Genomic DNA, 18,011 nt, shown 5'->3' with positions numbered 1-18,011 from the left:
AGAAACATAGGACAGAACAGGGGAACTGGCTTTTGCAGCTTAGTTTGGGCAGGTTGTGTTGTGCTGCATTCAAACAGTGACTTGACTTAGCATTGACATTCCAGGCTAAACCCAGAAGGAATTCAAAGCAAGGCCACAGTGACCTGCAGGGACTTAATTGTATGTCCTTTTCCTTTGCTATGTACCTTTTACCACCTTATATCACTTTCCCATGTTTATCTATATGAAACTAACACCCTCCTATTTTAAAATTGCTTCTGAATGTAATCTAGACCCTTCCCTTTAAAAGACATGCTCATGACTGTGCATTTGAGCTGCTGAATTGGAGCTTGGTCACAGCAGACCCACTGACATGCAAACCTTGTTTTTGCATTTGTCATGTTAGCATATTTTAAGTCTAATAGCACAGTTACAGTGAGGCACCACTTTCGAGCTGACAGGCTGATAACTTTAAGCTGCCTTTCAGCTGTAACTGAGAACATAACAGCTCTTAGTCATTTTTCAGGGCAAAGAAATTCATCTGCAGTCCTGCTGTGGCTTCATCAAACCTCTTTGACGTGACCCAAAATGAATTGGAAAGAATCATTGAATCAATTCTTGGCTGCTTTCTGTTATCTGTGAGTGAGAGGAGGCAAGGATGGATCTGATCCCATCACATCCTCAGGGCAAGAATGGCAGGTTGAGTCCCCTGTTATATTCCCTCCAGCAACCCAATGAGTTTCCCACTGTGGAATGTTTGTTGTGGGAATGTGTGAGCCCAGCCCTGGGGCTAGCACCCACAGCAGCCAGACACACTGGGAACTGGCACAGTTCCTCTAACTGCAAGCACAAAAAAAGAGCAGGAGGAGGAGGAGGAGGAATGGGATGGCAGGAAAATGTGCCTCTTAAAACATCACACACCATTTTAGCTGTCAACTTTTCCTAACATTTGTGTTGCACCATTTGAGGCCCAGGGTAAAGGGAACAAAGCAAAGGAAAGGCAGTGGCCAACACCATCTCTAATTTAGGGCCCTTATGCTTAGTGCTGCTCAAGGGCACTTTTTAAAAAATAAAACCCAAGAGGGAATTTCTGCCAGCATAGTGATGTTTGTATAAAATCAGATATGCCTACAAAATGCTTACCTACAGTGAAAATACAGAATTTATGGAGACATAACATTTCCCTTCATATTTAGGCACTGTATCTAAGTAAAAAAATTTTTACTTCTTTCTTTGCACGTTACATTAAATTATGACATATGTGATGGGAGAAAATGACCAACGTGAACGAGCAGTGCTCTCTTCCTGCTCCCCTTTGAGGAAAGTGTAGGACACCATAGCAAAGTGCCACATCAGGACCCATTCTGGGACACTGCTCAGAAACAGAAAAAGCCTCTGAGATATGGAGCCTCTAACTCATTTCCTAGTCTGGCATCCATTTTTTCCATCACCATTTCCTCCTGCTCTTTGTATCCTGCTCCCAGTTAGACCCAATTTAATAAATAATTCAAGACACTTCTCTTCAAAAGTGTCCCCTAGCAGGAAGTCATCGCCCCATTTTTCAGGTGGGGGTGTGGGGGGAAGCAAACTAAGCATTTTCTCAGAATGTGTGCTCATATCTCTCTTATCCACTCTGAATCCATGCATACAATTTTTGCATCAGCCATCCTAACACCTGCCTTCTGAGCCAGGCTACCACAGACAAATTTAAGATGGATGAGTAGCCAATTTTTCTGCAAGAATAAATTCTCAGTGAATAATTGAACTCTTCTACTCATAAGACTTAGCAAGGAAGAAAACTGGTTTTAGGTATGATGTTATGTATCAGCAATGGAGTCTAACACATTTCTTACCCTGTAGTCTTACCCTGCTAAAAGTATGCTGACTCAACAGTTAAAATATTGTAGGATGTAACAGTGGCTCAAAGAATACTGCAATAGTTTGGCTATAGGTTGTTGGAGTGTATATAGTATGGTATATCTGTCAGTCTCCGTTCCATCCTGTTAGAATGTCTTGCTCTGGTTCCTTGTTTCAGATCTTTGACTTTATGACTCTTTTGCTAATGCATGAAAACATCATCATTCAGCTGTGAAACTTATACCAATATTAATCTGCAGGGAAAGTAGGGTATTTGCTCAGCTAGTCTGCTGAACCACTTCTTCCATAAACAATACAGACAGATGAAATAGATATTAGGCAACACTTCTTGAAACTATCACAGCTTTTTTTACAGTGCTTCTTTTCAGCATTGCAACAGATTGGTGTTGGTTATCACCATTCAAGCAGATTGAATTATACTGGCACTGAAGTACAGAAACCCATGTATTCAGAGGAACCTCATACTCCGTTAAATTTGTGCAAACTATTGTGGCCGTGGGGATGATACGTCGTGAAAGTAGAATTCTGCCAAAACTCAGAGCACACCCCATTGCATGGCTTTCTAAGCATCTCCTTGCCCCACCAAGAAAAGACTGGCAGTAGGAGTTTCAAGGGAGTTTCCACCCTCGTTGTTACTTGCACTGTAAGAGTTACCCACTGAGTGTGGTAATACTGTTCAGGGAAAGATCTTCAGGAGTGTAATTACTCTTTCCAATTCATATGGATAAAGAAAGGAAATGATCCTAAGAACAGAGGACCTCAAAGACCCACAAAAGCAAGAGGAGTATCTTTGTTGACTTAGCTGAGAAAAATCAGCTGGAGAATCATGCCAGAGACCACCTGCATTTAAGTGGTAACAAGTTATTCATCACTTCACACTAGTTTGATGGGCTTACACTGGAGTAGGTCTCACATTTCTCAGAAAGTCTGCAGTTTCATAAGGCACAGTTGTTTCTAATTAACAATGCACCTGAGACTAATAGGTTTAAACAAAATAGAGATTAATGCCTTATTTTGATAAAAATGCTAGAAAGAAGGTTTTACTTATTTCAACAAACTATATATATATTAAAAAAAATAATAAAAAAAAAGAAGTCTGAGTCCAGGAAGCTCCCTGCCTTGGACAGAACAACCTTTACCTTCAAGAGGGATTGATTTGCCTTCATTTTTATATAAGGTTATTATAAAAAACCAGGGCACAAGCATGAGCCTGGAATGCAATTTACAAAAGCTGTAGTGTGCTGTAGACTATATTACGTATTTTTAAAGTTCTGCATGCTACTTGAAACCACAGAGGACAAAACTGATGCTGTATTACCTGTAAAGCTTATAACAAGGGATGCTAGAAGTAGGACATACTAAAAGAGACATTACATACCAGTGAGTCTAAGGCTGATCTAGACCTTTTGATTTAGGAACAAGATTAATGACAGGAAGCATGGGCACGCTCCTGTGCACAGCATCTTTTTATAGAGATTTGACAATAGTCAAGAATACGTTTAGACTTGTGAAGCTTTAGGATGTAGCATATGAATCAGCAATCTTGGTTTTTGGATGAACAGATAATGAATCATCATTTCTCTTCCTCTATCTGTACTTACATTGTGTTACATAAAAAAGCCATGTACACTATTTTCTGGTATTATACCTGCAGGGAATTCATAACCTGATTTTGGAGCTAAAGCCTTGATCATAAGGTGTCATTTCTAAAACAGACATTCCATTGACCAACACCCCATCCTGCTTTCAACATTGCTGTGCTATGACTAGCAGAGAAGTTTCCCCTTAAATACCTTCTTTGGGGGATATTCAAATACAGACTGTATGAATTATGAATATGGCTATTATCCAATGAAGCCAAATGTGTAATGGATGATGGCAGTAATAAAATAGATACATAATTTCTCTGCTACCGTTTTTATATAGAACTAGAGTTTATTTTCTTTCATTCTCAATGTCTTTATGACTACCCTGAGAAAAAAAAACAAACAACTACAAGTGGAGCAACTTTCCTTTCCCTTGGGGGACGGACAGTTTGAAAAAGTTGACATTCTGGGTTGGATGGAAACAGATTCATTAAGTTTCACTTTGTAAATATTTTACTTCCCTCCATTCCCTCCCTTGCTCCCAAAGGACAGAATCCCAGCTTCCTCACCCATAACAGCCAGTTGGTATGGCCAGGCACTCGCTGGCTCAGGAGACAGCCTGCTCCTGCCCTATGGGTAGCCCGCAAACTGCCTGTACTGGAATCTGTCTCTCTCAGCTTCTCTGTTAGAGCTAAGAAACTTTGCATACATAGAGGTACTGCAGAGAAATATGTATCAAGGATCAGGATATTTAGGATGGGTTTTCCCTAGCCCAGGCAAGGACGTGGATACCATGCCATACATTGCCTGTGTTATTTTGTGTCCCACCTCATTCTCTGGGAAGGAGTCCCTGGTAGAACTCCTTGCTAAAGGCAAAGAGAAAGGCTGGTTTTTTTTTTTTTTTTTTTTTTTTTTTTTTTTTTTTTAAAAAAAAAACAACTGTTAGGTTTCCAAGAAGCACTCTGATTTACATTTTTTCCTCTAAACTTTGCAATTTTGTAACAAATAAAAATTTCTAACTACCCCTGGTTAAGAGAAGCTTTCTCCTTTTTACTGGTCTGGGAATAAAAGCAGAATTCCTTTTCCCCTCCAACACATTCAGTGCTTTCTCCTTCAGGCAGAAGTCCTCAAATAACTCCTCACACCCTTAAATAGTACATTGTGACTAGCAAATGTATGTCAGTGTCACCGAGGTGAGATCTACACTTTTGCAGTAGAATGCAAGTTAGATGAAGTTAGCACATGAGCTGCATTTTGCTCAATGAATAAAGTCCAGCCAGTTGCTTGGTTAACACAAGGTGACTAAAAAGAACTAACCAGGACGGATATGTGTGGGTTAGATGAGCATTTGAGCAACCTTATGTGGTTTGAAGCAAATTTTTGTAGGAACAGCATGGTGAAAGAGCAGCTGTGATTTTTTTTGCATTAGATGCCTTTTTAATGGGCTTCAGAAAGAAAAACTGAAAGGTTGCCAGCCTGAATGCTTCAGTGAGATGAAGTAAAGTAGTAATGAAAATCTTAGTGGCTTTTGCTAAGCTAACAGGGCAATAAGCCTTGGGTAATAGATTAAGGAAGATAAAGGGGAAATGTGGTGAACCAGACTTGGAGACAGAAGGGATGAGAAGGTGAAATGCGAATCAACAGCATGAGAAGTCACAGAACCAAAATAAATTAGAAGAAGAGATATGAAAATGGAAGCGGCAACATGTGCAGAAATAGAGATGTGGAAGATCTTAAGATGTAGTGTCAGAGCAAACGTCTCCAAAGAGGTTTGAAGTTGGCCTGTCCATAACAGCAAGCAAAGCAAATGGTTTGTGTTTCAGCATTCTGGGGGAAACTTTTTTTTCAGTTTTACAGATAAGCATGAACAGGTGTCATCTGGAAATGGAGGCAGATGTTAAATGAAAAGCCCTGGAGGCTTGAGAGAAAGATTGCAATAGTCTGTTTACAGAAATGTAATATCCCCTCCATAGATGACTGAAATCATATATGAGAGAATGATTTCCAAAACTGCCAGATTTGGAACCAAGAGTGATAAAAAGAGAATCCCCCAATGCGCAAATAAAATGTAACTTATTGTATGCCTAAATACCAGCGAGATAACTGCTCTTTCCCAAACAATCCAAACAGCCCTGAAGAAGTTGCACAAGTTTCTGTATACCAACCTGTACCGAGGCTTTGCCACAGCAAACAAACAAGTTCTGCTTGTGTTCCATGTATGAGAGAACACCATTGATCTTATTTAAAATCTTGAAATAAAGGCCAAGGGAAATTATTATTCTCCTCTGTGGGGTACTTGTGAGGTTGCATCTGGAGAACTGTGTCCAGTTTTGGGTCCCTCAATAAGAAAGCCACATGGACCAGCTGGGGTGAAAGTAGTGGAGGGTCACCAAGGTGGCTGGTGAGGCTGTGGGACCTGAGTTTGCTCAACTTGCAGAAAAGGCGGCTAAGTAACAGTAGGTCAGCATGCAGCCTCCCACTACTGAACGAGGGAGCAGAGAGAAGATAAAACCAGACTTTCCCCCAAGATGTACAGCAAAAGGAAAAGAGGCAGCAGCATTCGCATGTTGCAGCAAAGGAATTCCAGATAAATACATGGAAAAAATTACAACAGTGGTCAACCACTGGCACAGGTTGCCAGTGATGCTGTAGACTCTCTGCCCTTGGAGGTATTAAAAGATCATCTGGACAAGCAAGGTCTAACTTAGTCCAGTTCTGAGGATGAGACTGGATTAGACAGCCTCAAAAGGCCTCTTGCCTATTCTATAACTGTAATTCTCCAGATAAGCATGCAAGATTTTTCTCACTGATTAAACCCATTTTAAAGATTGCAAAACTTACTGTACGTGTTATTGCATATATGGAGCAAGTACATTTTGACAGTAAAGTCTATGTGTTCTGGGAAGCAGCATCCAAGAATAAACTAAGGAAACTAATTTGCAAATATGGTATTTAGGCCACAGTTAGGGCCTACACTCAGGGCCCTAACTACTTTCTGCCCCACTCAGGATGAAACAAGACTGATGCTGTTACAGCGTTTGGATTTAGGAGCCTCATTCTTTCCAGGAAATCTGAAACTGAAATGAATCTCTGCAGGAAGTCTGACCCTGTGAAGCTGGGGAAATACATACACACACATATATATATGTCGTGCATCCAAAAAGGATAACTAGGTCAGATCCTAGGAAACTCCAATTTAACGGCTGAAGCGATTAGAAATTAGACTAAATCAGAAACAGAAAAGGTTCATTCATCTCTTAGACCTATGCCATAGAGGAGCTTTTTCCCCCCACATAGCAAATCCAAGAAAAACTTGACATAGAATTTGACTGTACTGATTTCCAAACCCTGTTCCTCCCTTGTGATACACAAGACAAAAAGAACCTTGTAGAGAACCTTAAATACAGGAATGGGTCGTGTCTCTTGGGTGGTAGAACAAGAAAAGGAGCATTATTCAGACCTGTCAAAGGCTTCTAAATGCTGGGTGAACATATTGCAAGTGTTAGCTGGGCTGCTGTCAGATATAGAAATGCTCATTCAGGATGAAGGTTTTCATCCAGCGCAAGTCGTATGGGAATGGTAATCACATTGAAAAATCATGTGGCTCCTGCAAGGCTGTAAGGAATTGTTCACATGTGGATAAAGAAATAGTTTTTTCTTGAAAGACTGCGAAGAACAAAAATACTTCCCACGTACCTGATGGAAGTGTCTACTCAACCAACATTTGCTTGGTCACACAGGATTAAACATAAACCCAATTGCACAAAGCAGCATTTCACTTACTGTTTTCTTTGGAGAAGACTACTTATCAGCAGAGGTAATTCCTCCACCTGGGCCTAGGAAAAAGAATAGAGAATAAAGACTGATTATCTATACACAGCAACTTGATTTATATTTTTGAAACACTTGGCCACAGAATCTCAAGTTTCAACCTTCTTGGGTGCATGGTTAAAAAACAACACAAAAATTGAGGAAAAAAAGTAGTTTCAAATAATACTGAAATATTATATTTCTTTTAAACATCTAGAAGGGCCTTTGCATTCTCAAAAACCGGTCTGTATTCATAAGCCAGATTTATATTCCTGTATAAAATATATGTATGCGTTTTGTTTTCTGCACTTACAAATCCTTCATTAGAAGTTCAGATTATTCCAGTGCCTACATTCATGTTCTTCCTTCTTTCAGTTTCTTTCCCTTTTAACTCTAAGTAGCAGCAATTTATAAGTAACATGGCATTGTCTCTATTTCATGTTGCTTACTACATACAACCAAAGCAATTATACTTTTAAAAGGCTGCATTTTGTATAAAAGCTGTTTAAGGGAATCTTGCTTGAAATACCGAATATAATGTAATCACAGTACACAAAACATTTGAGCAGCCTCAGATATACTTTTGTGCTTTTTCTATGTCAGTTGTTTCAGAAATCAATGCACTTCTCTTGCACTACTAATTTCCAAAGCAACGACTCATCTACCATTGACTAATCTGTCATTAATCAGTCTTAATAAGATTAGAAATTTGAAATCAATTTCTAGCTTCTAATTCAGTCCCAAGCTTTCAGTTTCTAGGAATTTAAATGCCTTAAATTTAAATGCCTTTGAATTTAACCTTACAAAGTTCTGAGACCCAATATTGGCAAGAACTTTTGCTATTGACTTAAAAAGACCCAGACCTAGATCCCCTGCCACTGCTCAAAGAGTTAGGCCTATCTCGTATCCTGGTGAGACTGATTATTGTACAGTTGCTGCACCATCCGTCTTTGCATAATTTCTTGCTGAGTTTGGCTGCATGTTGCTTGACCCTTTGTCTAGGGAATGGGTGCATTCTGCTGGGCAGATCTGCAAAAAGGCCGGATTGCTGCAAGCAAGCTGCGGCAGGGTGGGAAATGGATTCACTGTCCTGGCAAAATCTGAGTTTTTTAACATTGTCTAATAATGTAATATCTAGAAAAGTTAAATATTCCTGAGAAATTACTATTCCCATCCCCAGCTTTATGTCATTTTGTCTTTTTGAAATGTTTCATTTTATTTTTTTACCTTCTTTCTTCCAAAATCTAAAGTTTATTCCAAAAGCAGAATATTCCAAATAAGCATGGTTTAGCAGCAATTACATCCTGAATGATATCAACAAAAAAATGCTCTCGGTGTCTCCCAAAGCATAGCAGTATCATCACAAGAAAAAGGAGTTTTATGGGCACTGGAATACTTTTTTTCCAGATTTTCTGTGATTTGTCTGTTAACAAGTGGTCACAGTTTACTGGTGCCCTCTTGATGAGGGGTTTCCAAAGGCTGAAGCATGCTAGGTCTGGTTGAACCATGAGGAACAGAGTAAGAAAAACAGAAAAGATCAAAACCTTATTTATTCCTCATATGGACTGTGCCAGCACTGAAGAAATCCTTGAAACAATGGTGTTTCCCAGGACAAGTTTCCTCAGTATATATTCATAATCATTAGGAATTTTCAAAGTTCACCAAAAGGGCTCTGAGAAGCAAGTAAAGAAAATAACCTTCTATTAAGACTAAATAAGAATTCTGCTCAATGTTTCATTGGATAAATCACCAACTCTAAATTTTCAAAGCCACACAGGCTCAACTCAGTTTGGACTTGAATAGTTACTTGGAATTGAATCATTATGCACCTGAATAATTACTATTTGCAACTCAGCCACTTTCATAAAAACCTGCTGCCCAGCTTCAGAGATAATACACAAAGATTAGTCTTAGTAGCAAGAGCAGATATTGAACAGAAGACCTCAATGCAAGGGGGGGGAAAAAAAGAAAAAAGGCTGTTGTACAGCTTGTGTGACATCACTGTCCCCTGAACTAATGGGACATGTCTCTCCGTGTCACAGTTACTCTTTCAGTAAAGCTCTGCTGCATTTACAGGTGCTGGGTGATGCTGCAGGAACCAAATATATGCCAGCCAAAAGAAGGTGGATGTTTTCTGTTTTCTAGTAACCTCAGTATTTTGCCTTTGGCCTAGCAATTGATTTTAGTCTCAAGCCCAAAATAAAATCAAAACCTTCCCAGTTAAAGTTGCACATTATAACTGCAATGAGCTCTCTCACCATGCAAACAGCAACAATTTTTCAAGTGGTGCATTACTATGCAAGTGAAATGGAGATTTATATTTTTTTCCTCGCTAGACTTTTTTTTCCTATAAATATGGTCATGACTTAACTTTGCTCTAAGGAAATGCTTATCTTTGCTTCATAAGGCTTCAATTAAATGCCAAAGGCCATCGAACCCTTTCTATATCCTCAGCTGCAACATATTCCCTTTCCTCCCTCCTGGAGCTGTGGGGGAGGATGGCAGAGAAGCACAGCGACCTGAAAGTAATAAAGTCACAGTAAACCACAGAACCCTTGTTTAATTACTCAATTTCAGAACACAGAGTGGAAAAAACAGCTCTTTCATTCTACTCTGCCATAAAATGACCAGAGCCAACAAACAAATGACCGCAGCAGCCCATTGCTGCTCAACAGTTGACAGAAATGCACAATCACTCATTATCTGCTCTCAGAGCTGCTGATTGAAAAGTGTTGGTTAGTTCAGACAGGTGAAGAACAGTGAGACCCGGAGGGCTGTCAGCATATAAAAGCAGTCACTGTGGAGCTAATACCCTGTATTTGTCTTTGAACAGAACAGCGTGAACCCAATTGCCTGCTTGTCACTGAGCAACCTCAGTAAACTCCTTGCAAAGTAAGCCTGTGCCTTACATTTCCTCTGGATCATCTAGGCTGCAAACTAGTTTTAAAAACATACATTTAAAGTTTACTGAAACTATGGTGACGATACTAAAACCATGTTTACTACAGCTAACTTACTGCAATTAGCTTCTCACATTTAAAGTGCAATGTTTTCAGAAAAAGGCAAAGAACGAGTCTAGGTGATCCATTTGGCTTTCTGTGTTACAGAAGCAGTCGGAAGGTACAGCACCCTATGATGAGCCTTGATTGCATAATCAACCCTGCCTCTTCCAGGATTGTATTTCTGCCATTGCTCCTATATGTACCTACAAACATCAGGAAAGCTGACACGCCACAAAGTGCTGTCAAATGCACAGTAAGACAATGATTTTTTTTTCCTCCGGTGCTCCCATTTTAGCAGTCCTATTTGAAACGCAAGATAAATGGGTAGATCTACATTTTAAGCTGCTGATGACAGGTGAGCTGCCCAACCAAAATAACTGGAAATCTGAGTCCTCTATAAAAAATACAGCTAGGGAACCATCATTGACAGTGCAAACTGGTGTGCTACCTGAGATAACCCTGCCAGTTTGCCTCGATGCAGAGACATCTCCTCGGATGAGGAAAGAGTCACCCTGGCCCTGCACAATGCTCTCTGCTTGTATTGGCAACTGCAAATTGGGGCACCAGTCCATGGCCATGAATGTGCTCCAGGTTACCAAGTAGGCATGAAGTTGCTGTATCCAGTCCATATTTACTGACTTGGGCAATGATCTGCCCATGAAAGCCTCTGTATCTCACTACTGCTTTTTTGCTAAGCATATCACCTTAAATAATCTTTCCTGATGTTTTCTAAGTTGGGCAAAACAGATATTAACACAACGGGAACAAAATGTTTTATAGCGGCAAACAGCGCAATGAGCTAGTACATAGTAGCAGAAATGTCTGTAGCAAAGCCTTGAGGTGACTCCTTTGGTGCAAGCTTCAAGCATAGAATAAAATAATTTCCCAGGTCTTATTTAATGCCTGCACATAGGCAGTGTGATACAGCAGCCCCAGCTGTTGTACATGCTCCCCAATAACGCAGCAGCTCAGCTAAGTGGTGCTGTGGGGGATGCTGTGTGGACAAAGATTCAAGCAGCATAGGGTCATAAAACTTCACCATAGTTGTTCACTCTTTTTTATAATGGGTATATAGAGGAGATTTGGTAAATGCCAGCCATGTGCCTGGCCCTCCCTTATGCCTGCAGGGGATGTTGGGCTTACTGCTGCCAGGCAGGTGGCTAGGGCTGAAAGTATTTGTCTCTCTTCCTAAAGAGAAATAAAACCCTTGCAACTAACAAGGCTTCCAGAGCACAGGTACTGTTTTCTAGCATTTTCCCTGGGCAAACAATGAGAAAATATCATCTACCTTTGAGAGGGAGCTGGCAGTCACCAAGACATAAGGAAGACGGAGAAAGGAAAGGAGAGGAAGATGATGTGAGTGGCAGGGATGTGACTTGAGAAGCAGAGAACCAAGGAAGGTCATCCTGAATAACTGGTGCCAGGGAACAGAGCAGTACTTTCCAAAATCTTGTCTACCTTGCTAGTACTGCTTCAGGCTTCATCTGTGTGACACATACTGGCGCAAAAGGCAGGAACTTCAGTCACCAAGGGTCTGAGCTAAGCAACCAAAGTCTTACTCTCCTATGAATACTCCCATTATAAGTACAGAGACAGCGTACTGATCGGTGTGCCACGCATCAGTCAGCAGAAGCCTTCCCTCTCGAGCCCTTTCATGACTCTTTCTCTCTTTGCTTCTATGTAGCTTGAATCCAAAACAGAGGTGTCCTTGTCACCACCCACCACGCTCACACACTGTCTCCTAATAAACTCTCACACATAGCAGAGGAACCTTTCATTATTATTTTTTTCCTCACAAGCCAAGAACAGAAAAATAATTTGCGTGAGCCAGAAAAATCCTGTATCATCTGTTCATCACAGTAAGCCCCCTTTACTTCATGCAGAGCACAGGACTTCCTGCTGTTCATTTGTGCATGGTCTCATCTACCAGTAAAAATTATGAACTCAGAAAATCACAGCTCACAGACTGTATCACATCTCATAGGGTGAGTGCAAGTCATTTGTTGCCCTTGGGAAAGAGCAGATGGACCAGCAAGTAGGTGACAGTGAAACTGCCGAGCCACAGAAGACCCCCAGAGCTGCTTAGCAGCCAAGGCACAGCCTCTGAGCAGCAGTAACTTGGGGATGGACTTTCTCTGGGCGCCTCGCAGCCTGCGGAAGACAGCACGCCGTCACCCCCGGGGCTGCCTCCCTCCAGCATCTGTGAGGGCTCATCAGCCTCGCGGGTCCCGGGGCCTCCCGGGAGGCAGCAGGTAAGCAGTAAGGGAGCATCGCCGCGGCTCATGCTGTGGGGCCATGTTCCGCTCATTTTTGTCCTTTTGCTCCAGAAACAGGTAAGAACTACAGCAGGGCCTGTCACGTCCTCAGGTGGTGCACAGATCCCCACACGTGGGAAGTGAACAGCCATCAGCACCAAATTAAATGTCTGAAAGTACTTTTTCACCTAGGATACAGACAGCTGTATTCCAGGACGACACATTTCTGGCTCTGGCAACATTCTCCTTCAAGGTAGGGCTCCAGCTCCTTTTCAACAAGGCTGACAGTCTGTAATTTCAACCGCTTATTATTTTTGTTCTGCTAGGACTGTAGCCCTCAGCAGTGACTTGGAGCAGCCCTGCTGTGACACGTGAAACAATACCCACTTCCCACGGAAATCTCGTGTAGCAAACCCGTTTGCTTCCCGGCTGGCTGCAGGGGAAGGGGTTGGAGGAGCCCCATCAGACACTCCTGGTGCCCTGCAGCTGCCTTGCAGGAGCCTCGCCTCTTGCCCTGCCGCAGGGGCACGGGAGGGCCGGGCACACCTCGGAGCAGGCTCCTGCCCTGCCGCAGCCCCCCCACCCCATGCCGGGCACAGCGATACCTGCCCGGGAGGCTCTGCCCGGCCGCCCCCTCGGGGCGCCGGCAGCAGGAGCTACGAACCGTGCCAGCGGGGACAGCGCGCGCCCCGGGCCACCAGCGCGCAGCACAGCGGGGCGCGGAGCCCTGGGGGGAAAGGGGCGGGGGAACGGCGGCCGCCCCCGCGCAGGGGGGCCCACGGCGCCGCACCGCCGCCACACGTGAAGCCGCCGCCCCCCGCCGCGGGCCCGGGGCACGCCGAGCCCCGCCGCGCCGCCCCCCCCGGGCCGGGGCCGCCCCTTGGCCGCCCGCCGCGGGCAGGGCCCCATAAAGGCGGCGGCGCGGGCGAGGCGGGGAGCAGCCCGGCAGCAGCAGGCGGCTGCGCGGCCCCATGCACTGCAGCAGGTAAGCGCCGCCCGCCCCGGCACCCCCGCTCCCTGCCGTCTGGCTGCGCCCCGCCCGGACGGCGGCCGTCGGGCTGCGGCCCCCGGCCTCGCGCTCCGCTCCCCGCCGCCGCTTGCACAGGTCCCGCAAACGCGCCCCGGTGCTGCCGCAGTGCCTGTTCCAGTGGCCGAACCCACCCCTCCATTACTGGCCGTTCAGTGTAGCCTCTTCTAGCAGCCCGCCCTGCTCAGCTTGTGTTGTTGGGTTTCGTTGGGTTTTTTGTTGTTTCGGGTGTCTGGGTTTTTTTCCTCCCTCTCGTGTGGGTTTTTTTTGTTGTTTTGTTTTTGTTTTTGTGCTGCAAAAACCTGGGACCAGCTGCCCCAGGAGCTGGTCATCAAAGTTGCACGGAGAGCATTTTCGAAGCCTCAGCTCTTTCCCTATTAAAACAAAGCAACGCTTGATTAATTTGATGCTGGTACTCTCCTTGTCTTACTTATTATGGCTAGTACTGCCACAGTAAAAAAAAAAAAAAAGCAAGGAGAATTAAGAGGCCGGCACTGATGCTGCCTTTTTTTTTTGGCAGGGCTCTGGAATACCAGTGAGAACCCTGGGAAGGAGAAAGCCATTTTTTTTTAAGCGACAAAGCAAATGCTCTGGCTTCCCATGACTCACCAAAAATCCATATTTCTATCAAGGACTGCATCATTCTCAGAAGGGCTGTGCTGCAGTTGAAGCCCCTTTTCACAAATATTCAAGCTACCTGGCTTTGAATGGGCCACATTCCTGCACAGGAATTGTGATTGTCATCTGAGAGGGAGCGTTATGAATAAGTCTTTACAAATAAAGCTGTAGCATTCTCTTTGAAGACTTGCAGTAGGCTTTTAGCATAGACTTTGGCCATTATAAAAAGATGTTTTTAAGCCAGTTCTTGAAGCACAACGAGGTGAAAAAATAAGGTGTGTCACTCCCCCATGGTTTTTTTCCCCTATTCATTCAGCAGTCAGTGTTAACAGTGCCAAAGAGCTCTTTAACCTAGACTTGGGCTAATACCTCAGAAGCAAATATTTCCAGAGGTACTTCAGCATTTTTATTCATCTGAATTAACCAAAACCAGAGTGCCTAGTAAATGCACTTGCAGTTATTCAGAGCCACAGTGTGATGGTTCTGCATCAAGGTACGTAGTGTCCCATTTGATGCTCCGATGGGATAGGCTACTTGCCTAATATAGTGCTGTCTCTGCTCAGAGATGAAGCAGCTGATCCAGCTTGCTGGAATTCTAAGACCTGGCTCAGAGTCTCTAAAAGGGAAGCTAAAGTGGATGAACGCTTCTACTGTAACTGGATTTATTTTACTGGCTATTAGGATATTCTTTTCTGTATTTTTGAAGGAAATGTCTTTCATTAGCTGGTACAAAAATACATTTTTCAGAGGTTTGGAAAGAGCAAATTAAACTACATTTAAACTGAAAGCATTCAGAATTAGCCAGAAATGACTGAATAGTCTCACCCTAGTTCCTTAGCTTGAACTGTCAGTTTTAATTTAGGCTGCATTATTTAAAGCTGTGCAAAGATGAAGCCATGAATAATTAAGACAGCAGATGAAGCAAATATGCATTCTTTAGAAGCTTCTTACCTGATGTAACAAATAATAACATCCTGCCTTTCTGCTCCTTTCAGAATGATACAGATCTTGGACCCGAGACCCTTGCCAAGCTCCATCATGCCTGTGGATGTGGCCATGAGAATTTGCTTAGCCCATTCTCCACCACTGCAGAGTTTTCTCAGCCCCCTTGAGGACTGCCAAAGAAACAACTTTGTGAACAGATTCAAACCTCTCAGACCGTGTCTTCATGTGAAACGTGACTCTGAAGCTCAGAAGAGCGACTGGAACCACTCGGCAGCCCGAGTCAAGAAGCGAGTGGTGTTCGCGGACTCGAAGGGGCTGTCCCTGACTGCGATACACACCTTCTCCGAGTTCCAGGAGCACCCTGGGTGGGATCTTCAGTTTGACCTCTTAGGCATTGAAAATATAACATCTGGCTTAAAGCTACATGAGGAGAAAAACTTGATTCTGGGTTTCCCTCGGCCCTCAGCTGACTACCTGGACTTCAGGAATCGCCTGCAGAAGAACTTGGTCTGCCTGGAGAACTGCACCCTGCAAGAGAAGGTGCTGTCAGGTACTGTGAAAGTGAAGAACGTGAGTTTTGAAAAAAAGGTTCAGGTTCGAATCACCTTTGATACGTGGAAGACCTACACAGACATTGAGTGTGTATACATGAACAATGTTTACAGTGATTCTGAAAATGATACCTTCTCATTTACCATTGACTTTCCTCCTGCCCTTTCCTCTGAGGAGAAGATAGAGTTTTGCATTTCTTACCAAAGTGGAGAACATACCTTCTGGGACAATAATGAGGGTCAGAATTACAAGATTCTGCATGCAGAGTGGAAGTCTGATGGTGTTCAGATACCATCTGCCAAGAAAGACTGTGTAGATCTTCAGACTCCAAGGAGAGGACAAGAGAGAGAGCCTGATCAACTAGGCAGTCCGAGGCTGTCCAGTGGTCTCTTTCCCCAGTGGCAGAGCTTGGGTCAGATTGAAAATTCATCACCATATTGGTGATCAGTACTAGTGAGGAAGCATTGTTCCATTTGACGACAGAACACTGTTAGTTTTCTGGTTCACCTACTATGTGACAAAACCACCTGGCAGGTTTTGTAGGCTGGCTGAACAAATCCAAATTCACTAGTCCGTGAGACTTGTTAAACCGTATTATGCTACTGAAATTCTTAGCCAGACCTTATCCTTGGAAGGAAAGAAAACTAAGAAAACCCATGCGTATGCTACATACTATAGAAATAGCATGCCCTTACATTAAGTATATGCTGCTTTCTTTCTGCTGTTGACTCTGAGTCACTAGGAGAGAGGCTCTTGCAAGGAAGCATGGAAGGCGATGGTATCTTAGCAAGCTGTAGTAACTGCATGTGTGAGAGTACGTGTGTACACACAGGGACATTATGTGAACAGAACATCACAATTAATTTTTGCACCAGTAGGGATGAGGTGATGTGGTCAGGACGGAGGCTTGCTATAACCCTTTATGGGCTTGTAGCAGAGGCAGGTAGGAATGCATGGCTAGGATTTGTGGCTACAGTACTGGTTAAGAAACTTGGAGAGGATAATGGATGAGTGGGAAAAGGAATGAGGTAGGATGTGCTGTATGATTTGGAGACAAAATGCTCTAATTTAATCTTTCCAAAACTAGTCTTCAAAAATCCCAGAAAAAGTTCTATGGGATAAGAGGGAAAATACAGAAAACTATGCACACTGAGTGGTGGAAGTGACTGCTGCTCTGCGAAGACATCTCTGTCCTGGTTGGCTTTGTGAATAATCCATGTCTTGCATTTGAGAACAAATGTAACCTTCACTTCATCATCCTATTTAATCAACAGGCAGATTGTTACTTTCTAACATTAGAAGGAAAAATGTGCCTTTAAAAAAAATTAAGAACCACCCTACATGCCAAAAATAACCTTAGGTGACAGAACAAAGCAATTTGTAAGTTTCCTAGTCTGTAGCAGCATCAGATGATTTGACTCATCACCTGATCTAATCTTACAGCATCTGATGGTCAAGTATCCTGCTTCCTATTGCAAAGTCAGCGATGACTTTTCACAAGTGTGTAACATAGGCAAGGTCCTTCATATTGAAGACAGTGAATTAGTTGCACTTTGTGAAAGCTGATTTCTTTAAAAGAGCAGGGTTGCTACTATGTGGTTTTCCTAGACTGAATATAGGCTTGCACATAAATAGAAAACCGCTCTGGTTTATTTTACCTCATTTTTTGAAGTTTTTTTTTTTTAAGACTTCAGTAAACTCTATTGTATATTTTATATCTCTATGCTTATAATTTAGCTTTCTGAGACGTCAAACTGAAGGCAATCTGTGTTTCATGCAAGATGTGTGTAAGACATTTTCAGCAGGCATGAATACTGGTACACCTTTTAACTGCACAGAAACGGTGTTAACGTCAAAATATAAACACATTTTTGCCCATTGCTAAGAAATAATATCCTGAGTCTGAAGCTACTTGCAGTACAGCAAGGCAGTAAATACTAAGGTGAAATAAGTCTCCTTCACTAATTGCACTTTTTCCCTATGTAACCTTTGCTGTTATGTGTAAACTGGCCATTTTAAGAATAAATTTTATTTTGATACACCCAGTTCTTACTGCATCAGCTCAACCTGTCTGATTTCTCAGCTTCTTTAAACAGCTGCATTTGTGACATAAGGTAAACCAGTTTCTTCTGTGCCATGGGGTGATGCTAAAGCTGGCTATGGCATGGTCTCAGGTCAGGAGCTGGCATTACTCCAAAGGTGAAATCCAAGCTCTTCACTAAATGAGAGATCCTCAAAAGTATTGCCTTATGAGTTGTGCCATCTAAAAAAACCACCTCTGTATCTCACCAAATTTAACTGGAATATTTTTTTTGATAGATTCTGTCAGGGATACTGCTGTGCCATGGATGAGTCAGTC

The 18,011-nt window shown here is 42.9% G+C and overlaps 1 protein-coding gene across 2 annotated transcripts; it reads left to right on the top strand.

The window, feature by feature from the left end:
• Nucleotides 1-717: 717 nt before the first annotated feature.
• On the top strand, nt 718-17,693 carry PPP1R3C (protein phosphatase 1 regulatory subunit 3C). 2 transcript variants are annotated; one of them, XM_080401764.1, is made up of 2 exons: nt 718-13,495; nt 15,151-17,693. In XM_080401764.1, the coding sequence occupies exons 1-2, from the start codon at nt 13,482-13,484 to the stop codon at nt 16,094-16,096; spliced, it is 960 nt and encodes a 319-aa protein (XP_080257890.1). In that variant the 5' UTR covers nt 718-13,481; the 3' UTR covers nt 16,097-17,693. The 2 variants fall into 2 exon arrangements, with proteins under 2 accessions (XP_080257890.1, XP_080257891.1); XM_080401765.1 differs by lacking the exon at nt 718-13,495 and adding an exon at nt 13,527-14,430.
• The last annotated feature ends 318 nt before the right edge of the window (nt 17,694-18,011 follow it).

This window comes from Falco punctatus, assembly GCF_963210335.1.
Source record: "Falco punctatus genome assembly, chromosome: 9".
In the NCBI taxonomy this organism is placed as follows: domain Eukaryota; kingdom Metazoa; phylum Chordata; class Aves; order Falconiformes; family Falconidae; genus Falco; species Falco punctatus.
Note: the sequence above shows the minus strand (reverse complement) of the source record. Positions and strands in the feature narration are given on the sequence as shown.